The sequence below is a fragment of the Centropristis striata genome, chromosome 14 (assembly GCF_030273125.1).
Source record: "Centropristis striata isolate RG_2023a ecotype Rhode Island chromosome 14, C.striata_1.0, whole genome shotgun sequence".
Classification (NCBI taxonomy): domain Eukaryota; kingdom Metazoa; phylum Chordata; class Actinopteri; order Perciformes; family Serranidae; genus Centropristis; species Centropristis striata.
The window spans coordinates 5,442,414-5,455,793 of NC_081530.1; the positions used below are offsets into that span (position 1 = coordinate 5,442,414).

General features: G+C 39.8%; 1 protein-coding gene across 1 annotated transcript in view; it reads left to right on the top strand.

The window, feature by feature from the left end:
• Window positions 1-13,380, top strand: part of LOC131984693 (thrombospondin type-1 domain-containing protein 7A-like) — a 117,834-nt gene that overhangs the window by 87,689 nt on the left and 16,765 nt on the right. Inside the window, exons 21-22 of the mRNA XM_059349610.1 lie at window positions 2,825-2,970; window positions 4,717-4,891. Of these exons, the coding sequence (XP_059205593.1) occupies window positions 2,825-2,970; window positions 4,717-4,891 (321 nt within the window). The remainder of the gene's footprint in view (window positions 1-2,824; window positions 2,971-4,716; window positions 4,892-13,380) is intronic.

A 13,380-nucleotide genomic window follows, 5' to 3' on the forward strand; every position in this document is an offset into this window, starting at 1 on the left:
AGTGTTTGCTTTAACCTTCAGGCTGGCTGCAAGGACATATGTTCCTGGCAGAATAATTTATGTTCCTGAGCCAGGAATAGCAATGAGCCTGATTTGTGATTTCAAGCAAATTATCATACCTGGAAGCAGCAAGGTGCTGTTATAAATCACATAACTACCTCTGTTGAGCTTGTGTGCATAGATAATCATGGCATTGTGTGTATTCCTGACAAACACTGTAACAGCTGGCATAGGCCTTCTTTTGCCCAGCAGCTCTCACTGCCACCCACAACTCAACTCCAAATACTGCCATGGCCAACTGCAGCAAACCACTCAAGCATGAAAATTATAATGATGGGTGATGTTCTGGCAATTTTGTGGATTGCACTAAGTTAATGGGTGAGCTGGCCAAACACAAAGCACCCAATACTCTGTTCAGCAAGTTTTATTAGCACATTCGTATTCCATACACCGCACAATCCCGAATGGCTCTTTTACAGTACAACAAAGCCCCATACACCGCTCGACTTATGACTGTTGCACTTTTCAGCATTGGCTCTTCAGCAAGACTCAATGCGACCCTGTACATCAGCCATTCTCAACCTTGGGGTCCCGACCCCAATTGGGGTCTCAAGATTATTTCTGGGGATCGGCAAATCATTTTTGAAAAAATAAATGCACAATATGAATATTAAATCACATAATTTCAGACAGGAAGATGTTTTAGTTGTTGTCTGCTTCATTATTTGTTCAAAATTTGTCATATCAACTGAGTTTGTATGAGATGAAATGCAAGATGCTGTTCAGTGAGCACAGCGGAAAAAATAAACAAACAAAAAGAAAAAAAACTGACGCTTTGTTGCTTTACCGCAGCTGCAGTTTGCTAGCAGCTAGCTATAACTGATGCTGGAAAAATGGAGTGATGGCTGCGAAGAAAAGCTCCAGACTTGGGTCAGCAGCAGCAGGGGTTCCAAGGACTACCACCAGAAAGCCTAACGGGAGGCTAGGCTAGGCTAGGCTAGGCTCCGTAAATATCAGCCCGACTTCTTGAAGTATGGCTTTTCCTGCATGACAAAAAACAACACAGAATATCCACAGTGTGTCATTTGCTCTGAAGTGCTGGCAAACGAAATCTTGAAACCAGTAAAACTGAAGAGACAAGAGGGGGTGGGGGGTCGCGGACAACATGCATGTTAAATTGGGGGTCGCGAGTCAAAAAGGTTAAGAACCACTGCTGTACATCACATCAGGACAGACCCCACTTATCTACACGTTCCCCTCTCACATGGTGCTATCAGAGTTAAGTTCACAGTTTGAGTTCCCACAAGGCCTTGCGTCTTGAATATCAAGTAGGTCACCGCATACTTCATGTCCCACCGTGACCGGAAACACCAAGTTTCCTTCACACTTATGACTGGTTTCTGTCAACATAAGGCACTAGCATCTTCTGCACTTTGTAAGGGACACATTGTACAACAGGTTCACTGGTCAGTTAAATAAGATCGTTCTCTGGATCCTTCACACTTAAAGTGAATGATCTCACTCAGTGTAACTGTCTAACCTCACATGGGGATAATAAAGTATTACAAAAACATTCTCTTCTACTAAATGAGATCAAAACAGTTTGATACAAAAAATGAATTCAAACAAACAATAATTAAAGCGTGCATGTACTGTGGGTAGTGAAACGCGAGGGGTAAGTGATACTGAGCATGCTAGGCACGTAGCCAGTGGTCTTATGACATGTTGGGACATGATGTTCATGGGTAATGTAATGTGTAATGGGAAATGTTTCTTGGCAGAAAACAGACCGATCTGGCAACAGACGTCTCATCATTTCTGCAGCCTGCTGACTCAAACAGATGCAGGGTTATTTTCTTCATTCATCACCAGCCAAATTGGCTAGTAACTTTACAAATGTTAGCCCCCAAAGTTCATTTTTACCTGCATTTGGCAGTTAGTGGTTGTCACTTCAAAGCCCTGATTGTTAGTATGATATGACAGGAAATGTTCATTTTGCTGAATTTAACATGTGAACAAGAGTGATTTCACTCTCAATGGGGCTTTCTGTAACTGTTCTTAGTGACTAACTAAGTCTTTTTTTCTTCTTTTATTAATGCTGGCCATGATTTCAATACCTGCTTTGATTTGAGAATCCACTACACTGCAAAAAAAGAAAAGTTGGGTCAACTCAAAATTTTAAGGCAACAAACTTCGATAAAATTTTAAGTTGGACAATTAAACCAAATATTTTAGGTTTTGTTTTTGAGTTTGCTCAACTCTGAATTTCTCTTGCACGATTGTAACGCCGCTATGAAATGTCAGCTAATGTTGCGACCACAATTTTGAGTTAGCATTGATACGCTAATGGCTACTCTTGTAGCTGTAACAAGCAGCGCCGCTAGCATCAGTTAGCTGCTAGCTTTCGCTAATGACCAAATTTCACAACAAAGAAATAAGAGTTAGCAGAACTATTGTCCCTTGTTGTGAACCCCAACTTAAAGATATAAGTAACAACAACTCACAAACTTGTTTTTGAGCAGACAACTGTCTTCCTTTGTTGTGTTAACTGTGTTAACATTATTGCCCTAAATGTCAGTAATTTATATTTCCAAGTTTTACCAAATTAAATCACTGTTTTAGGCCAAAAATACAAGTTGGCTTTTTTGCAGTGTATAGCTCTAATTGAGAACGGTCAAGATGTCACCTTTACAGACAATATAGTTTTCAAAATGATGTGACTCTTCCACACTCTTCTAGCTGCTCTGACCTGACTGTCTTCCTCACCTTGGGTCATTGTCCTCATGAATATTCTTTTGTCATCTCTTCATCTGCTGCCTTGCAGGCAAGCTGTGGAGGAAGCGGGTAGTGACCCAGGCTCCTCAGGGTGATGGGAGGCCCTGTCCGTCCCAGATGGAGCAGTGGAAGCCGTGCCTGGTGAAGCCCTGCTACAGCTGGAGATACAGCGCCTGGTCTGACTGCAAGTCTGAGGTCAGTCGGCTTCCATCCTACTGTCGGTCACAAGCCTCCATCAAGTTTGGCCAATATTGTCCAAGCAGCTTCATCACAATATTGAGACAGTTATAATTTTCCCTTCATCGGGTCATTATGTAGAATTAATGAAGACATTTGACAGGAATGCAAATCGTCATTTATGACTGAACACAGGCTGTTAGCATCAATAATGTAACAATGTAATAATATAGCCACTAATAGAAATGAAAGAAAAAAGTAATTTGTTATTTTAAAACACTCAACAGCTCCTAAGGACTGCAGGTCATCATAAATTGACAATGTTCCTACCCTTAAGAGTACTCTCCAGATTGAGCATTGCACTCTTATAACAGATTCAAGTTAATAATTTATCAAATTTGATGCATTAGATCCAGAGATATAATTTTTTTTTATTCCTTCCATTTTTCTTTCCTGTCAAAACCTGACCCACTATGCAACTCCACTTGATTCACTCCACTGTACAGATTCGAGTGGTTTAGGATAGTAACGGCTAATGTAGCCTGGAGCCTCTAGCTTCAAGCAGAGATGAGGAGCGGGCTACAGAAGTCTGGTAAGCTTACTTCTTTCTAACTCCACATTCTTAGATTTGCTTCATTTTCAAACTTGTAGTGTTCAGACCCAACTGACACCGACTCAAGTGACATTACTTGAGGACATTTAACAGACTTCACACAGCCCCCCTGAAGATACAAAAGGCTTTTACAAACTTTTTCACATATGTACTATCAAACAGACTTTCTTGTGTAAAATCAGGGGAGGTCCCATTAAAATCTAAACTATCTCTCTAGAATATAATATACCGGTATTCATGATGAAACAAGAAAAAAATCAACGGAGTTCAACAAACCTCAGCTAAACTGCTTCATCAGGACTGTGTTAATATGGTGTGATCACTGTGATTGACTGCTGGCAACCAAAAAATGTTATCCCTTCCTTTTCAAACTAGTGAGAACAACACAGATGAAAGCACAAAAGGAGAAATATATCATGTGAAACAAGCACAACTGGTATAACTTTGGGGGAATGTTGTGTTTATATAGGACCCCATCACTGATAGTAAGAAATAAAGAACTCGGTTTTCTTGCATATTCATTCATTCATATTGTGCATTAATTTGCTCTATGGTGAACTTTGAGATGAACGTTTACCAATTGCAAAATCTGGCAACTAATACTAATTCATGTAATGCTTTCTGACTCCTCCCTTTTCACATTCTTTTTCTCTCCCTGCTCTATAACAATACAATTTAAAAAAAAGTTGGGATGCTGAAAAAAGGCATACTAACATTTAATTATTTTTTTTTAATACATACACTCATTTTAATGGGGTAAATTATATAATTTATATATGTATATTATATACATAATGTCCCAACCAAGTTTTTAGGAATTGAGGTTTATAGTTCATATTGTCTCTTATTTATTCTGTTTAACATATGTTTATTTGTCCATGCCTAAAGCATATGCTGCTGGACATTTCAGCTGTCTGGTTTTTTTCTTGCTTAGAGTTTTCACAATGAACATCAGCAAATCATGAGACCATAGTAGTTCTTTTGTTTTTTTTGTTGTTTCTAGCCAAAAATCAATTCATTAGGGCAATGAAGTCCCATCTGAATTTAGTGTAAACAGCTATCCAGCTCCTCATGATAGCAAAGGCTGCATGAGTTGAATACATATAAAGGTGTTCTTGGCCCATACATAAAATGTTTTTCTGTTCCATCAGGGGGCGAGATGTGGAGAAGGCCTACGCTTCAGGAATGTGTCGTGTTTTGTATCAGATGGTTCAGGTCAGCAGGACAGCAGTCTGGTGGATGATGAGCTGTGTGGAGATCTTGAGCCCTCAGTGGACGGAGACACACACATTGTCCTGCAGGAACCCTGCACTGTTCCCTGCCCAGGTAAGGAAATAATACAGGAGGACCCAAAGTAGTGAAATGTCTTGTGAAAAAAAGTTTCCAGGTATAACCCCTGCAATATTCTAACACCAAAGAATAAATGAGCGAGATTGAGTCCGATCTATTAAAAAAAAAAACACAAGCTGTAGTGGCAAATTAAGACAGCTCAAAGCCCCAAGGTCAGATGATGCTGTACACCAAAATATTCCCCGAACTCTAAGACTCAAAAATGATAGAATCAAAGAAGTAGCAGGAGATTCGTTCAGAGGTTCATGCAACAGAGTTTTATTCTTGCAAAGTTCAAGAGATTAAAACTCAATGAGTTCCCTGGTTGCAACCACAAGAGACTCAATAAACAGTGTTAGAACATCAGTTTATATGTCATAAAATCTTCCTTTTTCTCCTTCTCTCATTGGTGGGTTCTCCCCTCTACCAATATGTATCCTTGTAAACATGAGATATGGTTTACACCCATTAGGTGATCATACTACTGTGGGTTTTTTTTTTGTTAAAGTGGGGTGGGGGCTAAATCTGTATCTTCATAAACATGAGGTGTGGTGTGTACTGATTAGGTGATCATTCTACTGTGTTTTCTTTGTTTGAGGCTATCAGGTGATGGCTGGGTTCATTTTGCTTGTTTTCATCTGTGGAGGATTGAAATATCTGTTGGTATCAGCATTTTTACCTTCCATGTTACCTTATATGGGCACTAAGACTTCCTGTGTTTTGTTCCTAATACTAGATGAGAGTTGGGTTCATTTTTCTTTAAGAATAATCACACTTTTAATTATTATAACCTTCAAAAACATAATTTTACAAGTTTTTCAACACATATCAAGAATTTACCTTTACTCTGACATTTCTTCTGTCTCCAGTCTGGTCATCAGAGTGATTGCTCACTGTATCTCACGATACAGCTCTCAGTATGACACACACTCATTTAGCTCAACACAAGTCAAGAATGTCATCACTGCTTATGGCAGTCACTCACAACAGTTTCTCACAACAAAGCCCAGCCCAAGTACACATCAGATTGGGAGTTATTTAGGGCTTCAACCCTCACCACCCACACTTTAACCTCTAGCACATTTACACTCTGCCACTTGGATAATTGCAATGTGTCATGTCATCATGTGTTTGCACTGTGATGTAATTAGCACAATATAATTTGTGAATTGGATCATATGACAGAGCAGATAGTGGTGGCAAGTGCATGAGTCTCCCCTTTACAGACATGCCCACTAGATGCTAATCTCCCAGGTTTGTGTGTTTGTGTTATTTTTATTCACTTTATTTTAATATTTCTGCATAGTGGGGTCCATAAACCGTCTTGGAATTGCATTAATTGGATATCACTAGAAATCTGAGACATTTGGGGATTCAATTGTTATCATATGTAATGAAGAGACTATTGTTTTTAAACTTGACCTTACTGGAATAAATAACTTGTTTTGAAATGTAGGACAATCACAGCCTTGTGAAACGTTATAACTACAGTCAAGGGCCTTCAGAGGATGTATGGCTTTTCTAGGTATTTTGATAATACAGAATACTTCATGTGTAGTTCTTCTTAATATGAACCATATTTACATTTATAGATTGTGGCATCCTCTAATGATGTCGTTCATAGTAATTATTAATGACGCCAAGGCGGAAGTGATGTTAAAGAGTGAGAAACAAAAGGGGAAGCAAGGATATTAATATAAAGCATGAAAAGGGAGTCTCTCTCACCCCTAGTTTCTGTGAATTTAAATCAAATCAAATCAAATCAAATTTTATTTATATAGCGCTTTTCATACATATAAATGCAACACAAAGTGCTTTACAAAAAATAGGAATGAAAACAGACAATAAAAATTACAAATCCCACCCCTCCCATCCCCACATACACATCTGTATGTACACATACATGCACACACGCACATAGACACGCACGCACACAAACACACACTCAGACTCATACACAGCACATATTGATTGACAAGGTGGAGACATGGCAAGGCAAAACCACTGACCTCGGTTTAGGGCAAAAAACCTTCTGCTGCGGACAGAGAGCGGGAGAGTGAAGCTCATAGACAGACCGGGAGCTTTGATCAATAAACATGCGGTGAATTAGTTCAAAAGACATACAGAACAATATTTGTGGGATTTAAACAGCAGAAAACGCTTCACCAAACGCGACGGAAAACGCGTCCGGTGGGGATTGCACAATAGAAAGTGAAGGGGCCGCTCACATCTCACTCCCAGTGAGCATTGGCAGTTAGACTTTATTTTATTTTCTTGTTAAGATGGTTTGTAGCCTAAAAACAGACAATGTAGGATGTATAATTGTCCCCTTGTTACTCTGTGTGACTGTCTGCATCCAAGAAACTAAACTGTGCAGTGCAGGGAATGACTCTGATTTGCTCACGGAGGCGCTTGAACAGACAGTTAGTTTACGGAACGCTAGATCTGTTTGGAAAAAAGTTTGGATACAGAGCGTCTATAAACAGAATGATACATTTTAAATATCGCTCGATCACGTCAATTTGATCGTAGGGAGCCAAAATCATGATTGTGATTATTATTCAATTAATTGTGCAGCCCTAAGTCTACCCCAGTGAGAAATAAACCACAGACGTAGGACACAAAGCCCAGATTTAACCATTAAGTTACACACCTAGCTGCAAAGCCTGCTTCGTAATACAGTAATACAAGGCCCTGGTTCAACATTTAATCTATAGTTCTCTGTGTGTGTGTGTGTATGTGTGTGTGTGTGTGTGTGTCTTGCCCTCCTGGACAATTTAGTGATCTTGTTCTCAGATCAATTACTTGAGTGAGTACAAAGGCATGTAGTGTTATCATAACTAAGAGCCATAAAACACTGTACAGATCCCAGATGTATTATTCCTCTTGACTACCCGATGAAAGGATTGAAGTAGAGGTTCCCATGTAAACCTGACCTGACTCTAATTACCCTGAGGATTTAATTCCATCTGAAGGTAATCTCTATGCTCTATCTTGACCTGCAATTTTGCTTTCTGGGTTAAGTCCATCTTTACTGGCCACAGGTCTCTGCTCTGTTTGGAGACAAAGCTTGATGCCATGGGAGTTGGACACAATATGTAGCAGGGTGTCAAACATAGGACCTGTGAGTTATATTATGAAATACCCTATTTCTATTTGTACACTGGTAATAGGAGTAAGAGGCCCTGTGCTGCATAAGCTATTACAGATCCTGCATGTTTACCTCCAGGCTATGACACAACACAGAGGTTAATGGGAAATCAGTGTGCTTGGTGTATTTGATTTGTTCACTGCACCCCTCAGCGCTCAAGGAATATAAAATTGCCGAAAAATATGAGAACTTGCTAGGACAACCAAAAAACAAGGAAGATTAAATGAATTGTTGGCAGCAGTCTGTTTTTAGCCGTAGCTGAGAGATCAAAGATACATAGTGAAAGCTATGCACCCTGGAACATGCACAGATAGACCTCAAAGGGATCATCAGCACCTAACCTTATGCCTACTAGAGAATAAGAACCCTTTTCCTGAGATGTCTAAAGGAATGGATACATTCCTGTTTGTCTACAACCTTTCTTACCCATCAGATATATTGACTAAATCAAACCAGCAGCTCAGGAGTACAGCCACTCTGCTCTCTCTCCTTCCGTAGTTACGAGCACTGTGTGGGCACTGAGCCTTTCTATAGTGAAGAACATGCAAGTTTTTCATTTGTTTTTGTCTTGAACTATTAATATTATGACCCCTTTTTCTCTTTATTCTTTAAATATTAGCCTACAACTTTATTACTTCTCAGTAACAACACAGCTTTATATAATATGTTTCAAATGTGCAGAAAGTTTTGAACATGAGCAGAACTCTTGTTGAAATGCATATGAGCTATCACATTTCATTGAAACAATGAAAATATATTAATTTGTCATTGATGTTAATATGTGTTTATAATAAATACATACGTATATACATTTAAAGAAGCCCCTGCCCCGACAACATACATCGGTCGGGCCACTTGGGTCTGGTATTTGGCCCCTGGACTGAATTTAGTTTGCCACCCCTGAGTGACATTCCCTTATCATACAAAAACTACTCTGCTTTACAAAGTCTAACTGCAGTAACTACATTTTTGGTTGAAATTGAGTTATAACTAAAAAATGAACTCCTTGATGTCTGTTTGTCTTTTGACAAAGTTTTAGATTTCAATTTTGCTTTATTTCAGAGAAATAATGATGTAAAAATCAGTAACTACAAAATCCAGAAAAAAGATAAAAATATAAATTATATATATATATATATATATATATATATATATATATATATATATGTATATATAATATACACAAATCTTTGAATAGAGTTGTTAAACACTTTTAAATACACTAACAACAAAAATCAATTGAATTGAATGTTAATTTTCTGAAAACAAAATACAAACGCTGATAGAAGACTACAACATTGTAGTTACTGCACTCTGTTTATGCATTAATATTAGAACCCCATTATAGCAATGCAAAACCAGAGTGCAATAACTACATTTTTGGGGTCAAAGGTCAAATATTTGTCATGATTTTTGAGCATAAAAATGTAATCATCAAAACATGTAGAAATAGGTGTCATACAGCTTACCTACCAATAACCAATTTGACTGGCCTGTTAAAAACGTGAAAAAACTTTAAAGCAGTTTTTCTCAGTTTTCCCCCTTGTGTAGTTAAATGGTGGATAAACACATTTAATTTTAGATAAATTCTTCACAGTAAAAGTCCCCGTTCATTGAAGCTCTTCACCTAATATTTCACTGTGCATTCTGCTTGTGGTTGTCCTCTCCGCAGTGGAAGTAGACTTACTTTTACTGAAGAAAAGCCACCAACAAAGCTCTGCTCACTGTGTGATGTGCCATGACTCATACACAGCTGAAAGCAAACATGAAACAGCATAATAAAGCAAGACACAGGAGAGAAACTGAACTTCAAATGAGAGACTCAGTTACTAGCAGCTGAACGCAAAGACTTACTGGCCATGGTTGGCGAGAAGCTCAAGGAACGCTTTAACACCCTAGAGCAGGGATGGGCAACTGGAGGCCCGGGGGCCGCATACGGCCCGCACCCTCCCTTGAAGTGGCCCTCAGTACAACTACATGCATTTGAGCATGAAATCTGTATAAAAAGTGCAGTGCAAAAATGCACAAAATTACCTCTTGCAATTAATGTTGGTCTGCTGTTCTTGCACTGAAAAAAAAAGAAATCACAGTAAGTGGTTATTTTTTATTTGCTTCAAACCTTTTGTATTCCTATTTATACTGTTACACATGCATTTGAGCATGAAATACGTTAAGTTACTGCACTGTAAACATATTTGAAATTGCAGTTTCATCGTATCTAGTTAAGTGCAGTATGCCTCTGCCCTGGCGACAGCCTTGGCTAAAGGAATTGTGTATTTGGGTTGGCTAAAGTTAACAGCTAACAGTTCAGTAACTAGCAAACTACATTAGCGTTTAAGTTATTAGACATTGACGTCATGCATTTTAGAAAAAAAAGAACAGGGTTAGGCTTCAAAAATAAACTATTTCCAGATGTAACTTTTAACAACAGAACACCAACACCAGTCTCGAAAAACACACTACATATCCCACCTGCCAGTCAGGCGAACTCCATGGCTTTTAACATTTTGTTGCTTTGACAGCAGGTAGAATGTACAATAACAAAGTACTGACAGTTGAAGCACTTACTGTTGAGTGTGTTGTGTTGTAGAAGCTTCAAGAGCTCCAGAGTGTTCCACACAATGCAACAAGCTGGTGTTAGCGGTTGGGAGGAAGGCAGCTGAGGGCCATGCAGAGAGCTTTTGCAGAGCTGATAATGGATGTTTTGTCAGTTTTTATCAAACCTCAGTGATCATTTTTCAGTTGCTACCAAGTTCCTGGAAAAAGAAAAAAAAATGGCTGTTGTTACAGCAAGCAGTGTGTGTATGTATAGTATTTGTCCCAACATGCGTGTGTGTGTGTGTGTGTGAGTGTGTGTGTGTGTGTGTGTGTGTGTGTGTGTGTGTACTTACACTGACCTCCCCAGCTTGTGTGTGAGTGTGTGTGTGTGTGTGTGTGTGTGTGTGTGTGTGTGTGTGTGTGTGTGTGTGTACTTACACTGACCTCCCCAGCTTGTGTGTGAGTGTGTGTGTGTGTGTGTGTGTGTGTGTGTGTGTGTGTGTGTGTGTGTGTGTGTACTTACACTGACCTCCCCAGCTTGTGTGTGAGTGTGTGTGTGTGTGTGTGTGTGTGTGTACTTACACTGTATGAGGGGCATTTTATGCCAGCACACTATACTAAAACGCGTGTACAGCGCCTATGCGATGACATCAAACGTCTAACGTGCGCGTGTAAATTCCATTCACTTTCAATGGACAGACAGGCGTCACGTAGGCGTCACGCAGACGCTGTACACGCGTTGTTGCACATACGCCTACGTGACGGCTGCGTGACGGGTGAACTACGCCTCAAATACGTGACATGAAGACCCGCGTGACTGTTAAGTACAATTCTACATAGGCGTACAGACACGCGTATTGCGAGTACACCAGATAACATGGGTGACGGGTGAAAAGTGCCACGAGCGAACGTAGTGGACGCCTGTGTGTGTGTGTAACTCGTGTAAGCCTATAACAGTTCAGCTGTTACACAGAGTCTCAGCTTCATATGGTATTGTTTATAAAGCACAACTTATAGATGAAGAGAAAGACTATCTCGTACTTACCAGATAAACTTAACGTTTTTCCGGCCAAAACCGGAGGCTTAATTAGCCTGTTTTAGGAGTGAAAGTCAGCAAAATGCAGCTTAAACAAAATGTTTTACCTCATTAGTTAACTACGAATGTCTGTAAAACATAATGGGACTGTGCATAAGTGCCGAATTGGGTTAAACAGTGTAGATATAAGGTCCGATGGAATCATATTGTGAACGGACTGCTGTCCACATGGCTACTGAATATTCATTAGATAGGTCCGCATGGCTACTTAATATTCAGGGGTGACAGCGATTACGGCTTCTGCAGGCAGGTAAACCTACCTAATTACAGCTGGTGCGTAATGAACTGTGTGTCCGCGCGCGTTGCACTTTACTATTAGCCTACTATTTTTAAGTAGCTGAAATTATTTTAATTATCCCTTTCACCCTTGCTATCATTAAATATCAATTCGATATCATTCAAACCTAGAGAGAGAGAGAGAGAGAGAGAGAGAGAGAGAGAGAGAGAGAGAGAGATTTCGTTAACAAGAAAATAAAAACTGGCCTGAAAATAATAGAAATATCCTGACAGCTCTGTGGGGGCTTGGAGTTCATCTGTAAGTTGTGCTTTCTTATAAACAATACCATATGAAGCTGAGACTCTGTGTAACAGCTGAACTGTTACACAGAGTAACACACTGTTAACGTACACGCGTTACACACACACACAGGCGTCCGCTACGTTCGCTCGTGGCACTTTTCACCCGTCACCCATGTCATCTGGTGTACTCGCAATACGCGTGTCTGTAAGCACGCCTATTAATCAGACTTTATGCTGGCACAGGCGACGCATTCTAGGCGTTTAAGTATAGTGTGCTGGCATAAAATACCCCTCATAACACTGACCTCCCCAGCTTCTGTGTGTGTGTGTGTGTGTGTGTGTGCGTGTGCGTGTGTGTACTTACACTGACCTCCCCAGCTTCTGTATGTGTGTGTGTGTGTGTGTGTACTTACACTGACCTCCCCAGCTTCTGTGTGTGTGTGTGTGTGTGTGTGTGTGTGTGTCTGTGTGTGTACTTACACTGACCTCCCCAGCTTCTCTCTGTGTGTGTGTGTGCGTGTGTGTGTGTGTGTGTGTGTGTGTGTGTGTGTGTGTGTGTGTGTAATCAGCTCATGATCAAATTAAGTGGCTTTCTGGGGACAACAAGGTCAAAGAGGACTGTCAGATCTGGCTTGTGTCCGTTCTGATGCTCACATCAGCCTTGACATCACACAGGGAGCAGTGTAATATATTATACAGATAACCTTCCTGCAGAATATAATATTAAAGGGCAGGTGTGAATATGTATCACAGTTTTATTGGGGAAAATCTGAGAAGAGGTGTTTTAACTTTGTTTTTACTTCAGTGTGTGTTGTTGACCTTTCCCTGCCAGAGAGTGAAGTGGGTACACTTGTACCTGAATTGTGTTGACAATCAATCTACTTGTCCTTTAATCCTGCTGATTGGAGGCTTTCCAGTTGCTGGAAATTGACATAATTGGATGCTTTTCATTGTGCTAGGAAGATTACAGCTTTATTTGAAAAAGGCCTTTTTTTTCTAATTCTCCTTGTAGGCATATTCTTTATGTAAGTCTTCCTGTGTCCTGATCTGCTCCTGTTTTAATTAGTAGTTAATGCAAACTCAGCACTTCCTACACCGTTAGCTGTTGTCTTGATAAATTAACACTGCAAAATCCAACCTGACAAAAAATGAGAATTAAATAACTAGACTTAAGCAAATACA